This window comes from Polypterus senegalus, chromosome 13 (assembly GCF_016835505.1).
Source record: "Polypterus senegalus isolate Bchr_013 chromosome 13, ASM1683550v1, whole genome shotgun sequence".
Taxonomy (NCBI): Eukaryota; Metazoa; Chordata; class Cladistia; order Polypteriformes; family Polypteridae; genus Polypterus; species Polypterus senegalus.
In genome coordinates, this window is record NC_053166.1 from 37,196,079 (window position 1) to 37,217,033 (window position 20,955).

At 35.7% G+C, this 20,955-nt stretch overlaps 1 protein-coding gene across 1 annotated transcript; it reads left to right on the forward strand.

Moving 5' to 3' along the window:
- The first annotated feature begins 573 nt into the window (after positions 1–573).
- Positions 574–19,654, forward strand: hspa9 (heat shock protein 9). Its single transcript, XM_039776409.1, has 17 exons — positions 574–889; positions 1,509–1,567; positions 2,169–2,256; positions 2,401–2,582; positions 6,549–6,673; positions 7,666–7,739; positions 8,881–8,987; positions 10,055–10,217; positions 13,144–13,236; positions 13,441–13,650; positions 15,177–15,404; positions 15,883–15,987; positions 16,114–16,231; positions 16,613–16,707; positions 18,110–18,202; positions 18,572–18,712; positions 19,280–19,654. Exons 1-17 carry the CDS (start codon positions 812–814, stop codon positions 19,352–19,354), a joined length of 2,034 nt encoding a protein of 677 aa, XP_039632343.1. The 5' UTR covers positions 574–811; the 3' UTR covers positions 19,355–19,654.
- The last annotated feature ends 1,301 nt before the right edge of the window (positions 19,655–20,955 follow it).

Sequence of the window (20,955 nt, forward strand, 5' to 3'; positions counted from 1 at the left end):
GAAAAGAAGGCCAGTACATGCCAGATTGGCATAAAGTACTATTCACATTAGTACGTACTATACTTACCATCTAAGAAATTAAACATTAAACAATATACGCAGATTATACGATAAATCGTTTAAAAAAACTAAGTTTGAAACATGCCTGCGGCTCTTAAGAGGCGACTTACAAATACTCTTTATCTACTGTCTTATTGTTGATGCACTCAAATGAAGACATTGCCAAGGTTGGCACCGAAACATCCAGACGACCCACGTGCTTACTGACAGCACCAAGGCCGACAGAAGAGTCCATCGGTGCCCTTTTCCTCTTGCTTCCATGTGACCTTCAGGTTTTGTTTTAGGACCTACGTATTCTGTCTATTGTAAATGCCGGATAGTACTATCTTTAAAGTAACATTACATTTTTCAAAAAATATATTTTTCTATATTAAAGGAAGGTCGATATCATACAAATTATTTTACAAAATGTATTTATCCAACTAATGCAATAGGACTTGGTAAAAATGAAAAATGTATCGTTAGGCGCTTTTACGGCCTCCTATATTTGGGTCCTCTCGTTGCCGTGCTAGTGTCAGCCCATGTGAGTTTGGATCGTTCCAGAAGCGGAGAGTGACTGCAGTAGGAGTTCAAGTTACGGGCGTATTTTTTGCCGTTTATATCAACTCTGTCAGTATATATACACGGCTTTTGTTCATTTTGTACACTGTCCTTTGTCTAGCAAACGGGTTTTAGAAAAAAAAATAGCATTTACACCGTAAACCGGCTTGCGTTATCTCTTCAGACAGTTTTAACAAAAAAGGTCAACATCATGCTTAATGTGGCATCACAGAGACTCCTTCAACTTCGAACAGGTTGTTCCCGTGGCATCAGTTCACTGGTGAAAAAGGTAAGAAGTGAATTGGTTTGATGGGCTTTAGGAATGTGCGCAAGGGTTCAGTTTCGCGCCTGAGGCTGCATTAACCATAGATTTTGTGGATTTTTGTTTCCATTATTTTATTTTAAGTTAAGTTTTACACTTTAAATGTTGAAAGTCAAATTGGTATTGAATACCTGACAAATAGGCATGACCGTTCAAAACTGTTGAAAATCTGGTATTCCCTTACCATGACTTGACACTTTCAAGGCAAATTGTTTTCACCGACATGAAAAGCTGGTGGAGGTGTATTCACATTGACAGTCTGAGCATGGCGCTCGCGTTGTTTTGTCATTTGACGTTACTTTGCATGGATTTTTTGTGTAAAACATTTTTGTGTTCGGGAATGATTGCATCATTGACGATTGTGTAACATCTTGTATATTGTATATCGATTATCCAGTATAGGATGTGTTTCTCAAATGTAGGCTTTGTCTCCCATATAATCATATGCATTATTTTAGACTTTGTACCAGTATCTCCGTATCATGAATTAACAGCCAGTGATTTCATTCAGCAGGTCGAATGTATTTTTGTTTTCACCGAAGCTTAAAATACTCTTGTCCGGTTTTTTTTTTCTTCATTTTTATAGGCTTGTTGGAATGGCCTGAGTCAAGACGCCCTCAGAGTATTATCCAGACGGGATTATGCGTAAGTGGTCCTTAAATTTGTGAATTAAAGCAGTTTCAGACGAATGGAAGATTAGGTCCAAAGAATCGAGGTGCATATTTCACTGTGTACAAAATTAAACCTGTTCAGTAGTTGCAGACATAATGGTAATGTGTGCGTGCGTGAATTTACGCAGTGAAAAAAGTTTTTTTTTACTTTTAGAAAGCGGCAGTGTTTGATTGCACTGAAGTTGCATCATTCAACCTGTGGTTGAGTGTCTTGCCCTTGGTCACATTTACTGGATGTTGTATGTGAATTATAAATAACACCTATCATAAATTTAAAACACTTAATGTTTTGTATTAGGATTTAATTTTATATATTTAGACACATGTTTTTGCATCACTTGTAGATTTCGTTTTCCTTTCAGATTTGTTGTGTGGCTTGTGCTTTTTTTTAGTTTAAAATATATTCTTCAAAGTTATTGTGAGCCTATTCTTTGAGGTTACATAAGAGTTTTGTGTTAATCTTTAAGTGCAATATAGTTAATTTCAGTTTTAAAAAACCTCTTAGCAGTCAAAAATAATGAGTTACAATTAAGTGTCTTAGTAGTGTCTTGAAAATTAATGTCTTTGCTTTCTAGGTCTGAGGCAATTAAAGGAGCAGTTATAGGAATTGATTTAGGAACTACCAACTCTTGTGTGGCTGTAATGGAAGGAAAACAAGCAAAGGTAAGTGGGGCAATTTTATTCTTAATCTACTTTTTTAGCATTACACCAAACCTTACTGTGTTTCCATATTAGTCATTTTAGAGCACTTGAAAATGTATTTTTAACGTTTAATGTTAAAATATTAATAAAGTGTTTTGCTTCCAGGTTCTTGAAAATGCAGAGGGCGCTCGAACAACACCATCTGTCGTCGCTTTTACTGGTGATGGTGAGAGACTGGTTGGGATGCCAGCAAAGCGGCAGGCAGTAACTAATCCCAATAACACTCTTTATGCTACAAAACGTTTGATTGGACGCCGCTTTGATGACCCTGAAGTCCAAAAAGACATGTAGGTTAAAAAGTGTGTGTATGTATATTTTAGGGTTAATGGTGTCAATATTGTCACATTTACAAAATAGGTTGAAATATATACATTCTCAGTTTTCTATGTAGAAGAAAAGTTTTATTTTTAAATAAATTGTTTGTAAGAAGTTGACTTCAAGCAAACAGTTTAACATAGTCCCTAGTATTTTGGTTGCAATTACACTTTCAGGTTTTGGTCATTTTTATAGGTTTTTCTTTGGTTTAATCATTGTCTACAAAAAAAATGTGTTCTGATTGCTACAGTATTTACATATTATACATAGACAATGTGTTGTGTTTTTTAATTTGTGAGTTAATATTAAATTTGCTCTAACAGTGTTTAAAATGCTTAATGTGAGTTTCTTTTTCATATATAATCAAAAACTATTTTCAGATACTTTTTTTAGTGTGTTGAATTGCTTTCAGCACTAATCAGAAAACTTTATTAATCCAGAGGGAAATTATTTCTAAGTACAGTTACTGAAACTTAAAGTAGTTTTATTGTTATTTCTACTACTTTCTTGAGAAATATCTTAATGGCTGCAACTTTTATGTACAACACATACCACTTTTAACAAGCACCAGGAATAATACTGAGCCTGGGTACTGTTTTTCTTTCCGTAATGCTTTGTCAGAAGATTTCCAGAATCATTTGTGAAATTTCTTGTACCATTTGGTTACTGTTGTGTATAACCATGCAATTTTAAGGAATGCCTGTGAGGATGCAGTGATTCTGCATCTTGTGTCAAGCTTGTAATGGATAAACACTTGGAACCTTGCAGTTAATTATACATTGGTGTTAGCAGAACACCTTGTATTTAATGAGAGCAGAATTCCAGTACAGATGCATGAAGAAATACAATATGTATAGACAGTACTTTTTGTCCCAAGTAGGAAATTTAGATTTTTAAAGACATTCAAGGAAGATCATAACAAACAAACAAACCCCTTTTCAATATACACACAATTTCCAGAAATGAAAAAAAAAAAAAGTCTGGCTAGGCTAAAGATGAGATAGCTGTCATAGTGGAGCATTATAAAGGCGTATTTCCATAGTTATGAAAGAGCTCCAGTAGAGTTTCATGGCATAATTACATGCCTGAAAGTACTCCAGAATAGTGTGCCAAGGATCGATCCATCCATTATCCAACCTGCTATATCCAGACTACAGGGTCACGGGGTTTGCTGGAGCCAATCCCAGCCAACACAGGGTGCAAGGCAGGAGACAAACCCCGGGCAGGGCGCCAACCCACTGCAGGGCGCGCACACACTAGGGACAATTTTTAGAATGTGTACCACATTATTTATGACAATCAGTTTTGTCTTCATTCCTTTCTCCACTACTACCCCCACCCGGTTGAGAGTGCATCCCATAATAGAGCCTGCCTTTTTTTTAGTATTCTGGTTGATTTGGTGGACCTCGCTTGAAGTGGTGTTACCAGTCCAGCATAGAAAATCGCACTGCCTATCAGAGTTATAGATCATGTAAACTGCCACACATCAGTTAAGCCTTCCTTCCTTTTTCTAACCTGCTTGTCCAGTCCAGGTTTCCAGATAGGTGACTCTGATCCCAGGAGCTCTGGTTCCATGGCAAGAAACACCAGTGGGCAGTTCACTAGTCCATTGTAGGGCACAGTTGCACACAGGGTTTACTTTCACTCATGGGGAGTCCATGATTAATCAAACATACACTCACCTAAAGGATTATTAGGAACACCATACTAATACGGTGTTTGACCCCTTTCGCCTTCAGAACTGCCTTAATTCTACGTGGCATTGATTCAACAAGGTGCTGAAAGCATTCTTTAGAAATGTTGGCCCATATTGATAGGATAACATCTTGCAGTTGATGGAGATTTGTTGGATGCACATCCAGAGCACGAAGCTCCCGTTCCACCACATCCCAAAGATACTCTATTGGGTTGAGATCTGGTGACTGTGGGGGCCATTTTAGTACAGTGAACTCATTGTCATGTTCAAGAATCCAATTTGAAATGATTCGAGCTTTGTGACATGGTGCATTATCCTGCTGGAAGTAGCCATCAGAGGATGGGTACATGGTGGTCATGAAGGGATGGACATGGTCAGAAACAATGCTCAGGTAGCCCGTGGCTTTTAAACCATGCCCAATTGGCACTAAGGGGCCTAAAGTGTGCCAAGAAAACATCCCCCACACCATTACACCACCACCAGCCTGCACAGTGGTAACAAGGCATGATGGATCCATGTTCTCATTCTGTTTACGCCAAATTCTGACTCTACCATTTGAATGTCTCAACAGAAATCGAGACTCATCAGACCAGGCAACATTTTTCCAGTCTTCAACTGTCCAATTTTTGTGAGCTTGTGCAAATTGTAGCCTCTTTTTCCTATTTGTAGTGGAGATGAGTGGTACCCGTGGGGTCTTCTGCTGTTGTAGCCCATCCGCCTCAAAGTTGTGCGTGTTGTGGCTTCACAAATGCTTTGCTGCATACCTCGGTTGTAACGAGTGGTTATTTCAGTCAAAGTTGCTCTTCTATCAGCTTGAATCAGTCGGCCCATTCTCCTCTGACCTCTAGCATCAACAAGGCATTTTCGCCCACAGGACTGCCGCATACTGGATGTTTTTCCCTTTTCACACCATTCTTTGTAAACCCTAGAAATGGTTGTGCGTGAAAATCCCAGTAACTGAGCAGATTTTGAAATACTCAGACCTGCCCGTCTGGCACCAACAACCATGCCACGCTCAAAATTGCTTAAATCGCCTTTCTTTCCCATTCTGACATTCAGTTTGGAGTTCAGGAGATTGTCTTGTCCAGGACCACACCCCTAAATGCATTGAAGCAACTGCCATGTGATTGGTTGATTAGATAATTGCATTACTGAGAAATTGAACAGGTGTTCCTAATAATCATTTAGGTGAGTGTACATTTCTTTGATGTTTGGGACAGGAAACAAAGTACATAAAAAAAGTATGTGAACCAGGATTCAATAACTGAACCGCTGCCCATCTGTCTTTATCAGTTTGAATTATTTCAGTCAGCCTTGCCAGTTTTTTTTTTTTTCTTCTTTGGTTTCAAATCAAGAGGAGTCAGATGAGGTGGCTCGGGCATTTGATCAGGATGTCTCCTGGACGCCTCCCTGGTGAGGTGTTCCGGGCACGTCCAACTGGGAGGATGCCCCGGGGAAGACCCAGGACACGCTGGAGGGACTATGTCTCCTGGCTGGCCTGGGAATGCCTTGGGATTCCCCCAGAAGAGCTAGAAGAAGTGGCTGGGGACAGGGAAGTCTGGGCATCTCTGCTGAAGCTGCTGCCCCCGCGACCTAATCTTGGATAAGTGGAAGAGGATGGATGGATGGTTTCAAATTGTACACTTGGTTAAAATCTTTAAGATTCCCGACAGATGGTTGTCAGCTGTGGTTTTTAATCCTAATATAAATATACCATTGGGATTTTAGAGATTTGTCTGTGTTAACAGACCTGCAACTTGACTGTGCAAAGGTTATCTGAAGATTTACTGTGTTTCTCAACCCTCATCAATGAGCTTAGTGGTATGACAGGAGTTTATAGGTGAACATGCACATAATTTAACAATAGCAGTGTGCCTGAGCGTTAGTTATTTATTTTTTCATTTTACTAAGAATCCTAGAGCATTATTTGGTTCTTAACAAGGTGATATTTAAACGGTATGCTTGGTCATTTTTTGTAAATCCTGTAACAAGATTTTTATGCATAATTTAATGTTACATCAGGCCAAGTATATCTAGAACCCACAATGTCAAAGACAAGGATGCAAGTTCTTGCAAGCTACCTTTGAAGTTAAAAACAAATGTTACTTTCTCTGGCTTTTTAGAGTATGCTTTATGAAATTGATGGTGGTAATTTAAGTTAAATGTGTTTGTGTTTTAAGTACAAATTAATGCCAGTTCTTTAAACATTAACATTATCTGTTAACCTGTTTTCTGTTTGTAGAAAAAATGTACCTTATAAGATTGCTCGTGCTTCTAATGGAGATGCTTGGGTAGAGGCTCATGGGAAGATGTACTCTCCCAGTCAGGTTGGCGCCTTTGTACTTATGAAAATGAAGGAAACTGCAGGTGGGTTTGTTGTAACTATGGGATACTGAGGGGGACAGGAAATTTATTTCTTAGTATTTATGTATTTTTAAAAAAATAAATAATTGTAGCCACTGTTTGTGTACATGCATCTACTAAAGATGTCAGCTGCATGTGTCTGAATGAAGCAAGTAGGATTCAGACTTCCATATAAGGGTCAAAGCACCTGCAAGCTACAATATTTGTAGATGTCACAAACTTTTAACCGGTAACAAGTTGTTAAAGGGCTGCATTAATGCTTATAAACCAGCAAGGAGATTTTGATACTGTTTGGTGGAAAAAATAAAACTAATGGCCGTTGGTATTCACCCTGTTAAGTGCAAGCCTTATTTTGGGCCTGGCAGACGTTTGACATACCTAGTGCTGCATAATTGAGATTTTACTTGGCAAGTTATTTTTTCTGATAATTGACTAATTAGCCCATGCAATGTAATACCTTGTACAATTGGCTGTGTACCTTTTATATATTTGCCTTGTTTGCAACTGGGAAATTTTTCTTTTAAAAATATTTTCAGGGATATCTCCTCATTAAGTGTATAGTGGTATTTTTTATATTATTCGCTTTGGGTGTGATAACTCTTCTTTAGACCTCAAGAAGTAACATTTTTGGGGTGGGCCAAGCTGAAAATGATTAATAATGTAACATATTCATCCTATCCTGATACTACTTTCAGTCCCCCTGATCTAATTGCAGTAAAACTAGAATACTGGTAATTCAAATCCATTTTAATCTTTCCCCATATTCATGCTTCTGTTGTAGAATATGTTGTCAAAATCAGTTTACCGAGATGAGTGTTTGAGCTCTTAAGCTTTAACTCAAGTTTAAAATGAAGTATTTATCGAACCAATCATTGGATTTTTATTCCCTACTATTTGTTTTTAATTTGTAGATTTTGCTTTAACAAGTTAGCTGTCTTATGTTCAGTTTACAGCACGTAATTACTCTCATGACATGTTCAATTCCTCTACTTCAGAAAGCTACCTGAGTCACAGTGTGAAGAATGCAGTTATTACTGTTCCAGCTTACTTCAACGATTCCCAGCGGCAAGTAAGAAAATGTCTCCTACTTCACAGTATAGAAATTTGACTTTATCTTAAAAAAAATTGTCTGCAATACACATAGATTTAACTTAATGATATAATTGCCATTATTAATGAACAGTTTGTTTTACACTGGTTGAAAAAAAAAACATACTTTATTAAATGGGAAGTTGAATGATTATGCCTCCAAAAGTAGCCTCTTTGACATTTATTTTCATATGAATGGTAAACATTAATTTCTTACATCAGTAACATTATTTTCCCTACTTGACCTTTAGGTTTTGCTTACATCTAGGCTGTGTATTTAAGGTTGTAAAGGGTGATGATAAACATGCTTTTAAATGAAGAGTACCAATCAGTACGACCGTACTAAATACAAATTATTTTATTGTGTAAGCTAACAGGTATTTTACTTTTATGTAGTTTTCCTTATTATTATATTATTTTTTTGCAGTTATCTAAAAAACTAATTTATGTATGCCATTGTTTAGGTCAAGAATGAACAGATACAGCTTTGTCTCAGTTGGGAAATTTGGCTTTTTAGAGAGGCACATTAAAAATGTGACATTGAGATAATGGAGCTTAAGCAAAAAGCTGCTGCCTGCACAGCACTATACTGGTTATAACTGCACATTTAAGATTAGTAATGAGTTTGCATGTTCTTTGAGTGAACTTCCTATTCATTTTATGTCAAATCAACTACATTGCTTGGCTATAAGACATCGCATATAATTTATGTTGGTCCTGTAAGTAAGCTTGTACATCAGTCTCCTGTTACTCGGCAGCAGTATAATTTAATATGTTTGCTGAAGGAGAGACACATCTCCATAAGGATTTGACAGTAGGTATGTGCAGTTACTTTATGCCCCCTTCCACGCACAAACACAAATTAAGTATCTTGTTTTGTTAAAAAAAAAAAAAAAAAGTAAAAATTTCCTTTAACACAAACTCAACAAATTAACTTATTTCCATGGCTATTTTGTGCTATTTGAATGGGTATAGAAATAAGAAAGATTAAGATACAATTTTTAAAATTATAGAGAGCATCACTATTACCAGACAGAACTCTGTGTTTGATTTCTGTAACCATTTATTCTTTGGGGGTAATTCTACCTTTTTTTTTTTTTTTTTCCTCTCCTCACTCCAAGGCAACTAAAGATGCTGGACAGATTGCTGGGCTGAATGTGTTGAGGGTAATTAATGAGCCAACAGCTGCTGCCCTGGCTTATGGACTTGATAAATCCCAGGATAAAATGTAAGTTCACTTCTGTCAGACTTTCACTATTAGATTTGTCTTGTTAAAGCTAATATGATACTGATTTGCTACCTATAAGTTTTGTTTTTTTTTTAAATATATTTTAAACTCTAGTTACGACGCACTGCATGATAACGTGCAGAGAATACACTTGACTTGAGCATTAATTGTTTTCATCCTTTTTCTCTGTACGTTTAGCATTCGTTTGCTCAGAGGTTAATGTGCTTGCTGCTTTACTGAGCAGCTCTTTTCTCCGCCCTAGTGACCAACTTCTCTTCTTTCGTCTGGATCTTTTTGCGTTAAAACTGATTAAGTCAGTGTTTTGTGTTGCAATTACTTAGTATGGTTTCTTTAATTTTTCACTTAGGCTGGCATTTAAGTTTTCAGTCTGCCTCAAGAATGATTTAAGATATGAAAAGGGTAGGGGAAGTGATGGCGAAGGTGGAGGGGATGAGAACGGTGCCTGTACGCATGCGCCGCATGGCTGTCCCGTTGGTGCTGCCGAGAGTTGATTCTACAATAAAATAAAAGTAAAAAGAGGAATTACTTTGGAGGTCAATCATCACCCTGAAAGTGGATAGTAGACATCACGTAGTAGATGTGTACCAAATTTCAGGTCAATAGTTCAAACGGTTTGCGAGCTACAGGTGATTTAAAATCCTGGACAGACAGACACGGCCACAGTAGCGTACTATGTATAAATATACAACAAATCTACACCCTATTTCTTCCTTAAACCCATCCATTTTCTTAACCCACTTATCCAAGATAGGCTCCAGCTGCCCTGCAAGACTATCATTGCAGCCCTTGGAGGACTTTGGGAGAATACCAGAGCACCCAGAGAAACCTGCTTGGAATATGCAAACTCCAAGCAGGGAGCACATGGAACATGAACAGTGGCCTTCATATAGTGAAGTAGCAGTGCTACCACTAGAGCACCTTCCCAACCCTATTATAAAAATGCATTTTACTGTCCAGTCTTTCTTATTGAAAAGAAATTCTCAGTTTAATTGTTCATATAAAAATATATATTTAGGTGTATTTCATAATTCTTATTCTACTTTTAGCATTGCTGTCTATGATCTTGGTGGTGGAACTTTTGATATATCTATCTTGGAAATCCAAAAGGGAGTATTTGAAGTAAAATCCACCAATGGGGACACCTTCCTTGGAGGAGAGGATTTCGATCAGGCACTTTTAAAGCACATCGTTAAAGAATTCAAAAGAGAGGTAATCCACTACCCCCACCCCAAATATAGTATGGTTCATCTCTTTTTAAAGCATTTTTAAATTACTTAGTACTGTATTGGTTTTAGTTTAAAAAAAAATGTGAGTATAGAGAAATTTAATGACTGATAAAGAAAAATCAGACCTGAACTTGTGACTTTCTGGTTTCCAGTTCTATTTGGTTACCATTAAGTAATAATAAAGAAGTATATATGCAAAGTTTCAGTTATCTTCTAATAATTGGATAGATACCAGATGGGCATTTTGTATTATAATGTTAAATACCAGTTTGATATTATTGTAACTTCTTTTATTAGGAAATATTTTTAATTTGCCAAACAATCTCTTAAAACCTATTGGTACTGTTATATGGTAGTAATGTGACTTGCTGCCTAGCCTGCCAGTTGTGTCATGATCAAGGGCAGTAAGTCAGTGTGGTACAACTTAATTTCTAGCATTATGTGACGTTGTGATTTATTCATTTTGAAGCAATTTTTGCAGTAAAACCTGTTGAATTAGTAGTGTTATTTTAATTTCTGTTATAAGCTTTAAGGAATGTATACTTTGAATATAGCTGACTGTCTTACACCATTCTGTTTTTTGATGTCAGCACTTCTGAGTGTTATTCTTTAACTTTTGTTTGATTTGAAGTCTTGTTTACCATTTGCAAGCTTAACTGGAGGTGCACATTGTTTGGTAGCCTGTTATGGATTTTCTATTCATTTTTTAAAAGTTGGACACCAGTGTTTTCCTTCTGTAGGTAATTTGTTCATAAATTAGATGTATATCATACTGTCATTTGACAAAATATTTGGTCACATCACCAGTATTTGTAATTGGCACATCTGTCAACCATTCAGTTTTTTTTCTTCACAGTTTTTATGTATTGCCTTCAGATATGTTTTTAATTGAGCAGGAAGGAAGCAAACATGGACCACTAGGCTGTATAGCTTAAAGTGAAGTATTGTTTTAAAATAATCTGATATCTAAAAACAAAAACTTACCCAGATGTTCAATTTACTCTTTCATCCACTACCAGTCATCTTAACTGCTTGAAAGTAACTAAAAAAAATGTACAGTGGTACCTTGGTGTACGTCCTGTTTGGATGCGAAAAATTTTGCTTGGTATACGACCTTTGTTTGGAATAAGACTTGCGTGCTACCCTTGTTTACCTCTTCCGAGACAAAGCCATGACTGCCCACGAGCATCAGTACGCCAGTTGGTAGCATTCGATGAACAACCCGCAATATAACTCTTTGAGAATTTGCACATGATTTTGTGTGTTTTCGTGTAAATTTGAATTGATTGTTGAAAAGTATGAAGGTGACATGCGTATCCGGGACACGGTATCGACGAATGTGAAAAACAAAGATGTTATTTAAAAGTAAATTGAGGTTAAATTTTCATTTATTTCATCAAATTGCTTTTGTATTTATGTATTTTAGTATTAAGCAGTGTTTAAATTTATTTTATACAACCCCATCATGTATATATTATGCCAATAACAATACAATTTTTTTTTTTCATGGAACGGATTAATCATTTTCCCTTTATTTCTTATGGGAAAAATTAATTTGGTATATACGTCCTGTTTGGTATAAGTCAAAGGATCTGGAATGGATTAAGGATGTATACCGAGGTACCACTGTACTTTGATTGTGTTAACTGTACTTGTCTAATATTGATTTCTGGAATTGCCAACATGTATTTCTGATAACCAAGTGTTGGATTACTTACAGAACTTTACAGTCCTTGTCTTTGAGTTACTACAGAGACACACTCTTTATTTACTTTTAAAGGGTTTTTTTTCTTTCTTTGACAACTTGTTAATACAACATGTAGTTGATGGGGATTGTTCAGAATGCTTCCTGATAGAAAAGTACAAAAGTACTTGAGCAAAAACAAATATATGAAAAGAGTATAAAATAGAAGTAGTTACACAAATTACAAGAGAATATATACATTGACTGACACTCTGACCTTTCTACATGGAAATTTCCTGTCTTCTAAATAGTCTTACCTGTGTACTAAAGTAAACACACTCTTTTTCAAAATTTTTCTCACCTTTGTATTCTCTTATAGCCACCTCACAAGTTCCCTCAGTACCAGTCCAATCATCTCCAAGCTAAATCACTTACTAATCAGAAAGTAACTTGAATCTACAGACAGGTTGGGGGACGGGGATTATGACAGTAATTTCTAGAGAAACAAACTCTAAAACTCCTGGGACCATCCATCATGCATTCCTGTCAGCCTCCTGGTTTCTGTGTAATTCTGGACCACTGTTAACTCTTAAAGGCGTAGGGAACCCCAGGTTAACTTTTACAAGTACTCAAGAGTGGCAAATAGGCCGTATAGGCATTCAGCTGTACATTTCATACTAAGGAAATGCCTGTTCCGTGGTCTCACGACACTGTTTATTCAGAGCTGACTATTCCAACATCAGGGTCATTTAAGCTTCTGCCCTGAATAATGGATGCCCTTTTTACAAGTATTGTAAAAAATAAATAAATAAAAATGAATGCAGTAACAGAACTATATAGATATAGATAGATTCGACTTTGTCATTAAATATATATATATATATAGATATAGATGTATAGATATCTGCAGTATTTAATGACAAAGTCGAATTCAGCCGAAATATGTGGATTATACATACATGATTTTTTTTTTTAGATGTTGCTTAATTTGGTTAAATATTTGTTAGCTGGTAGTGAGCACTTAAGAACAGCATTGGAAGTCTTCTCTAGTGCTGACTTCGTCTTTACCTACTTCTCTCCTTTTTGTTTTTAAGTGGTACACTGTCAACAATTTAAAAAAGAAAAAATTTCCAGAAAGATGATCACCTTTGGATCTTCTGTCCAATTAACATGTCTATGGTTCCTAAATTTGTGGTGTTGTGCCTTTTTTTTTTTTTCCTTTCAGTCCGGTGTTGACCTCACCAAAGACAACATGGCTTTACAGAGGGTACGTGAGGCTGCTGAGAAGGCCAAATGTGAATTATCGTCATCGCTTCAGGTATACCTTACTTGATGGTAGTGTGTTTTCAGAACATTTGCATTTTTAATTTTATTAATGAAACATTTTAGTCAGTATTCCTTAGTTTGGTCTACTTTATTTTGATTAAAATTTCTGCCAATAGGTATTTATAATTGTGCAGTTTCTTGGAAACAAAATTTTCTGCTTCTACTTTTCTATTGTGTTTATGTTTAACATTTATAGACTGATATCAACTTGCCCTACCTGACAATGGATGCCTCTGGCCCAAAACATTTGAACATGAAATTGACAAGGTCACAGTTTGAAGGTATTGTGGCTGACCTGATCCGTAGGACGGTAGCTCCCTGTCAGAAGGCAATGCAGGATGCAGAGGTTGGCAAGAGTGAAATTGGAGAGGTCTTGCTTGTTGGTGGAATGACTCGCATGCCAAAGGTGAGGATAATTTAATTAAACCTTCATCAATATTTTATTTCCCAAAAAAACACAGGAAATACTTTGAATCCATCATATGCCTGAATAAAACACCATGCGTGTAGGTAAATTTTATCTGACCTTGGTCGGTCTTATGTAGTCCCACTCCCAGTAATACTCTAATATGGTATCATATGAAATAAGTCATTCCTACAAATGGGGAAAAAATAAAATATCTTGTTTAAGCCAAAACAAGAATGTAGTTCTAATTGCAAATAAGACTGATTGTATAAATAATTCTATGAAGAAAACAATAGTGTTTCTCCTAGAAAGCTGATGGCTTTAGTTGCTATCCAAGGGGGGTCCGTGGTTTGTTAACTCTCAGAGACATTGCATCATTAAGTAAACAATGCAGAGAATATCTTTTTACATCAACAATGAATCACATTCACAAAAAGGATACCCACCAAAAATGTGAACACATTTTTAATTGAATCTCATTTTCTAATTTTTGTAGGAAGTAGATCACAACACTGTGTACCTTACTATTAATTAAATTTAAATGATTGAAAGAATGACAGTTGCAGGAATGCTTTTGCTTTGGGACAAGGGGGAATCGCATGTTAACCTAAAGGCAGGATCAAATTTCCATTTTGAAACGGTCGCAAGGAGTGTTCTGTAGAAAATGCATTACATTTAAGTACTGCAATTTGTAAAATCTTGCCATTCATCAGTTGCTGAAACTCCGCTGAAAGTAAATCGCAGTGCATAACTAATTACAGGACTTTTTTCAGTGTTTTCACACCGATTCCAAGACATGTGTTTCAGTATGCATCTAACTCAAGGTGAGGGTGATTTTTGGTAGCTTTCCAACGTGAAGAACATTTGATTATGATGATCGTTTGCCACATCTTCCAAAAGTAAACCAGCATAATAGACAGCTTGCTCAAAGTATGACTCCTTCGTATAGTCAGTATTTTTTAGTAAATTAAAGAAATACTCCATCCAAAAGTATATATATGTTTTTGTTACCTGATGCCTGTTGTGGTGATGTCTGAGAAACACTTAATCTCGTATTTCCATGGAGAATGAAGGCAAAAATGTTTAATATAAGATAGTGGTGACCAATGTAATACGACAACAAACTATATGAAAAACAAATTCTTAACATTGCTTATGTTGCACAAAGTACATCTCGGTTATCCTGCTCACATAATGCAAAACACATGCATTTTTTTGCTAAAATATTGTTAGATGCTTGTGAAAAAATCGGTGCACATCATAAATTGCTAATGCATTTACATAATGCTGAGTTTTGGAGTTAGGTGTCCACACTTTCAGTTGACAATCTTTGGAATCTAAACACGTTCTTTATAGTAATAATTAGAAACAATTGCTGTGTGAATGGCACAGTACAGATGAAAAGGTGCTTTTTTTCCCTCTTCTGGTCTTGTTTGCTCAAAAGAAATTTGGCTAACAAGTATTTGCATAAGTAGATGCAAAAAGAGACACATTTATAATGTTAAAACATGTTGTGTTTTCTACAGGTTCAGCAGACAGTGCAAGATCTCTTTGGCCGTGCCCCAAGCAAATCTGTAAATCCTGATGAAGCTGTGGCCATTGGAGCCGCAATTCAGGGTGGGGTGTTGGCTGGTGATGTCACTGATATCCTACTGCTTGATGTCAGTCCATTGTCTCTGGGTATTGAGACCCTGGGAGGAGTCTTTACAAAACTTATAAACCGGAACACCACTATTCCTACCAAGAAGAGTCAGGTAAGACCTTCACTGTAGATTATAAATGCATTATATTGGCTTCACGTTTTAGTGTAAAAGTTTATATATAAAAAGAAAAAAAAAAGGAAATTATGACACAGGTAGCAACTTATTTGGTTCACTAGTAAACATTTTTTAAATTAACACTTTTTTTTGAATAAATTCATGTTTATTTCATATCTGTTACTTTTTTTATGCAATACAATATATTTATATACAATATATATTAAGGAATGAAAGTAGTCATTAAGTCACAGACATTTAAAAGTAGTGTTAAATGCTGATTCAGTAAAGTAAAATTACCTATTCTTTATTTATTTTTTTAAGAACATTGTGAAGTATGCATTGTTCATTTTTGGGTCTGTCAGCAGTTATATATACATATTTTGCATTACTGTTTAGTTTAAATAAATTATTTAAAGCTGTGTTTAAGAATTGGTTTTCTGATTATTATATTTGATTTATGTGCATTTTTTAGGTTTTCTCCACTGCAGCAGATGGACAGACCCAAGTAGAGATTAAGGTGTGCCAAGGAGAGAGAGAGATGGCCGCAGACAATAAGCTCCTCGGACAATTCACTCTGGTATGTGGGCTGTTACAATGCTGGACATGATTTCGATATGACTTAAGGAAAGCAATGTTTGTAAATAATTTGTTCAGATTTAGTTTCAGTTGTATTCATGCTCAGAGTAAATTCTTTTTCATACAGGTTGGGATCCCTCCAGCCCCACGTGGTGTCCCTCAGATAGAAGTTACATTTGATATTGATGCAAATGGAATTGTTCATGTGTCTGCCAAAGATAAAGGCACTGGACGAGAACAGCAGAGTAAGAACTTGAGTTTTTTTCCTTAAGTTTACGTAATTATACATGAAAGCTAATGAAGTGAATGACATATATGTTATTTCTACACAAAACGTAATCACAACATATTAAAGTTTCCATGTAATATTTAGCATTTTTTAAGTAAATTCATTATTTATTCAGCAAAAGAATATTAGTAATGAATTTAGTTTTGTTGATGACCATTTGTACTTACATAATATTCTTATGAATGTGATCATTAGAATTTATAAATGTTAATACTTTTTGTTTATTTACTAAATTCTGCAAGTAGCAGCAGGAAATATTTTGAACTGTGTAGATAAAGTGAACACTGCAAAACATTATCACAAATTAAACCTTTTTTTTTTTTTTTTTTTTTGGAAGTTGTGATTCAGTCATCTGGGGGTCTAAGTAAAGATGACATTGAGAACATGATCAAGAATGCTGAAAGATATGCAGAAGAGGATAGAAGGAGAAAGGTAAGCTCTTCATATTTCATGCAAGAATTGTATACTTTAAAAAGTTTTCTTTGCTAAAAAATAAGTTAAATAGCGTGTTCAGTCCACTGTGCAATGCTCTAGTTTTACTAAATAACACAATTTTGTTTTTTGTGCTTTTATTTCAGTACTGAAACCAAAAGTTAGGTATTCTTTATGTGACAAAGGTTTTATGTTAAGAAAACAATTTAAAAGAAAATACGTTGTATGGATTAGTAGTTAGTTCACATACTTGTATATTTTGTAGAAGTACTTTTTGTTGCAGCAGTAACAACTTTTTAAGCACTTTTATGTACAGTAATCCCTCCTCGATCACGGGGGTTGCGTTCCAGAACCCCCTGCGATAGATGATAATCGGCGAAGTAGAAACCATATGTGTATATGGTTATTTTTATATATTTTAAGCCCTTGTGAACAGTATGGGAGAGTTTATATTATTAGAGCCCCCTAGATATGAAATAACACCCATTAGTCAAAAGTTTAAACTGTGCTCCATGACAAGACAGAGATGACATTTCTTTCTCACAATTAAAAGAATGCAAACATATCTTCCCTCTTCAAAGAAGTAAACGTCAGAGGCAGAGAGCGAGAAAGAACGCGAGAGTAAAGCAAACAATCAAAAAATCAATACGTGTGTTTGTGCTTTTAAGTATGCCGAAGCACAACGATAAAGTGGCATTTTGTAGAGGAGTGTCCATATCCTCTAGGCAAACAGCCCCTCTGCTCACACCCCCTCCGTCAGGCAGAGAGAGTGAGAAAGACTGAAAAAAGCAAATAATTAAGCACCGCGGGAAGCACATCGTACATCATTGAGGAGTTTTATATAATATGTAATACATGCTCTGATTGGGTAGCTTCTAAGCCATCCGGCAATAGCATCCTTTGTATGAAATCAACTGGGCAAACAAACTGAGGAAGCATGTACCATAAATTAAGACACATTGTCCGCAGAAATTCGCGAACCAGCGAAAAATCCATGATATATAATTAGATATGCTTACATTTAAAATCCACGATGGAGTGAAGCCGCGAAAGTCGAAGTGCGATATAGCGAGGGATCACTGTACTGTATAAGCCATCTTCGTACAATTTTTTTGGCCCATTCCTCCAGGCACATCTAAAATGGGTTGTTAACGTTAGTCAGGAAGCGCTTGTACACTGTAGTTTATAAATCGTACCACATTCTCAGTTAGATTAAAATCCAGGCTTTTGACTACGCCATTGTCGTACATTAACTTTTTATCTTTTGAGCTATTCAAAGGATGAAAAAGTTGAATGTCGTACAGTGGCCCAGGTCACTTTGGTTTTTCCCAGTGTGGTTGTTCTCTTAGCTCTTATTTTGCATACAAGAAAATGGTTTTTAAACAGTAATCTGTCTTTACAGGAGCGTGTTGAAGCTGTGAATATGGCCGAAGGGATTGTCCATGACACAGAGTCTAAGATGGAGGAGTTCAAAGACCAGCTTCCAGCAGATGAGGTATGTTATGTAATCCTGTGCACAAGTGCATTACTTTATTTGTTGGTTTGTTTCTTCATTAATTTGTTCACATAATGTATATTGTCATCTAATATAACTGGTGCCTGTGTACTTTTTTGTAGTGTTAAATTAATGTGGTGTACATTTTATTTTTTATCAGATATGTAAGCTTGAAATCTAGCTTCTCTTGTTTGTGGTTACTCCCTACATATATTTTTGCTGAATATAGTCTGGCATCTTGATCTTTTGTCATTATCATTATATTTGTATCATCAGGATGTTTCAGTTCAACCATTATTTGAATTTTTTCATTTTGTCTCAGATGGCAGTTGAATACTTTCTCAAACTTTACACATTTTATCCTTTTAGTGCAACAAACTTAAAGATGAGATCACAAAAGTCAGAGACTTACTTTCAAGGAAAGATTCTGAGACTGGTGACACCATCCGACAGGCAGCTTCTAATCTGCAACAGGCATCTCTGAAACTGTTTGAGATGGCATACAAGAAAGTGAGTATACTTTGGAGTTGGCTTTTCTTAGAGCAGATTAATCCTTCTTCCATGATGCCAGCTGGCATAACTAATGAGCACTTTCCTGTCGAACATTAATTCAGCACATATTAAGAAATGGAATACTTTACATGTATGTTTTTTGAGTTGGGAGGGCTATAAAATACAGGATTAGTCTGCCTAAACACTTTAATGACAAGTAAATTTACCTCTTGTTCAAATTTTTTTTTTTTTTTGACAGTTTGCCTTTTGGTTATACAGCCATTACCTCTTGGTTAATGATTCTTTTAAGCTGTATTAGCTGCTTTATCCTTTTAAACAGTACCATTTTTAAAATATCTTAAAACAAATCACTTCAAACTTTAATGGCATTTACAAATACATGCAGTAAATGTGTGTATGGTTATACTGCTTTTTATCACTGATTTTAGCAAGCATTTTGGCAGCATATAACTGGAAACTTAATTTATTTCACTCTGCTGCAGTGATGTTGGACAGAAGCAGTTGACAAAAACATGTTGTATTACTGATTGTTCCTATGGATAATTTTAAATTCTACTTTTTCAGATGGCATCAGAGAGAGAAGGCAGCAGTGACAGCACCTCTTCTGGAAGTGAAGAGAAGAAAGAAGGACAACAATAAGACAATTGTTTTTGGGATATGTCACCCTTGTTATTGAACTTTGAGCTTGGGACATAACAAATGCCACGTTCCTGAGCAATTTAAAAAGCAAATAAGTCATTATTATATATACTGTGTTTTTTGCAGTATTCTATACATAGTTATTTTCTCCTAATTTTGTAATTTAAAGTTTTGGAAGTTTATCTTCATAACATTTTAAAATTGTTTTTTCATTTTTGATGTAAACACTGTGCAATGTCTAAATTCATAGTGCTTGTATGTCACATTGCTTTATAATAAATATTGCTTTTTCTGTCCACATTTTGCATGCAGTGACTTTTCTATCAGTAAGCTTCAGATACTAGGTTGCTGGATCTTTTGGTGGAAAAAGTAGGCATAGAAATTACTTAACACTCATATTTGCAATTGGGATTGATAATATGCAGGAGAAGGTTACTGAATCTGATAACAGATTTGTTAAATGTTCATTTCCAAACGGGATGTACTTTTTCAGGAAATGGAGGGGTTTTTGTAGTATTGAAGAAGACATTGAAAAATACATCCAGCCATAGTAAACATATCAGACCTTCAAAAAGAAGATAAACAGAGTAGCTGGTTTTTTTTTTTGGGATTGGTATTTTAGCAGTGTTATATACCTCATTAAATTTATTGTCATCTTTCTCACAGAAGCCTTGTATAATAACTTGCTGTGAAAGAAATTCTTCATCCTACTGTTCGTTTCGTTTATTGTCCTTGAATTGTTTTATTTTAATATGACATTTAAACAGTTCATATATACGTATTCAAATGTGTACAAGTCTGGAATTAATTATGGAAATTATTTTATCCAGCTGACTACAATAATCAGTAATTTCATAACGTTGTGATAATGCTGTGGGTTTTTTTTTTTTTTTGTTTTTTACCCCCCTTGATACCTGGTTATTGGAAGTTCATTGTGTTATTTTTTGGGGATCTGGTTATTGATTGTAAGATGTTGTGCAAGTAAAATATTTCTAATACAGAATATTTTATAAATGTAATGCGTTAAATTTCAATGCCACTGTTTAAGGTAATGTAACAATTTGGGGCAGTAGCCTCTTCTATAAAAGCTTTTACATTAAATTTCTACTGGCAACTGTCACATCAATCCTGGTAACTTAATGTAACATATATGTTTAAAGTACAGGTATGTAATATTTTAACCTGCTGTATAATCCAATGCAGTTTGTTTTATCATTGATTTATCAACAGATAATTTTGAAACAGTTGGTGGCAACATGTTGCGTGTGGTCAGGACTACAAAGTGTGATCATAAATTACAGTGACTTGTTGCAGAGCACCATCCAAGAGCAATGCAAAACAATTAAATGCAGGTGGTGGATCTGACCCGGTTCAAGATGAGAAAAGATCAGGACGTCCTTGAACATAAATAACTGAGGAAAATGCTGAAACGGTTTCATTCTTCATCATGACAATGCTCCTTGTCACACATCCCTTCTAGTACAACATTTTCTGTTGGCTAAAAACATTACGCTGTGTCCGCATCCACCTTATTCGCCAGAACTGGCACCGTGTGACTTCTGGCTGTGTTCCCTAAATTGAAAATGACCACGAAAGGCAAA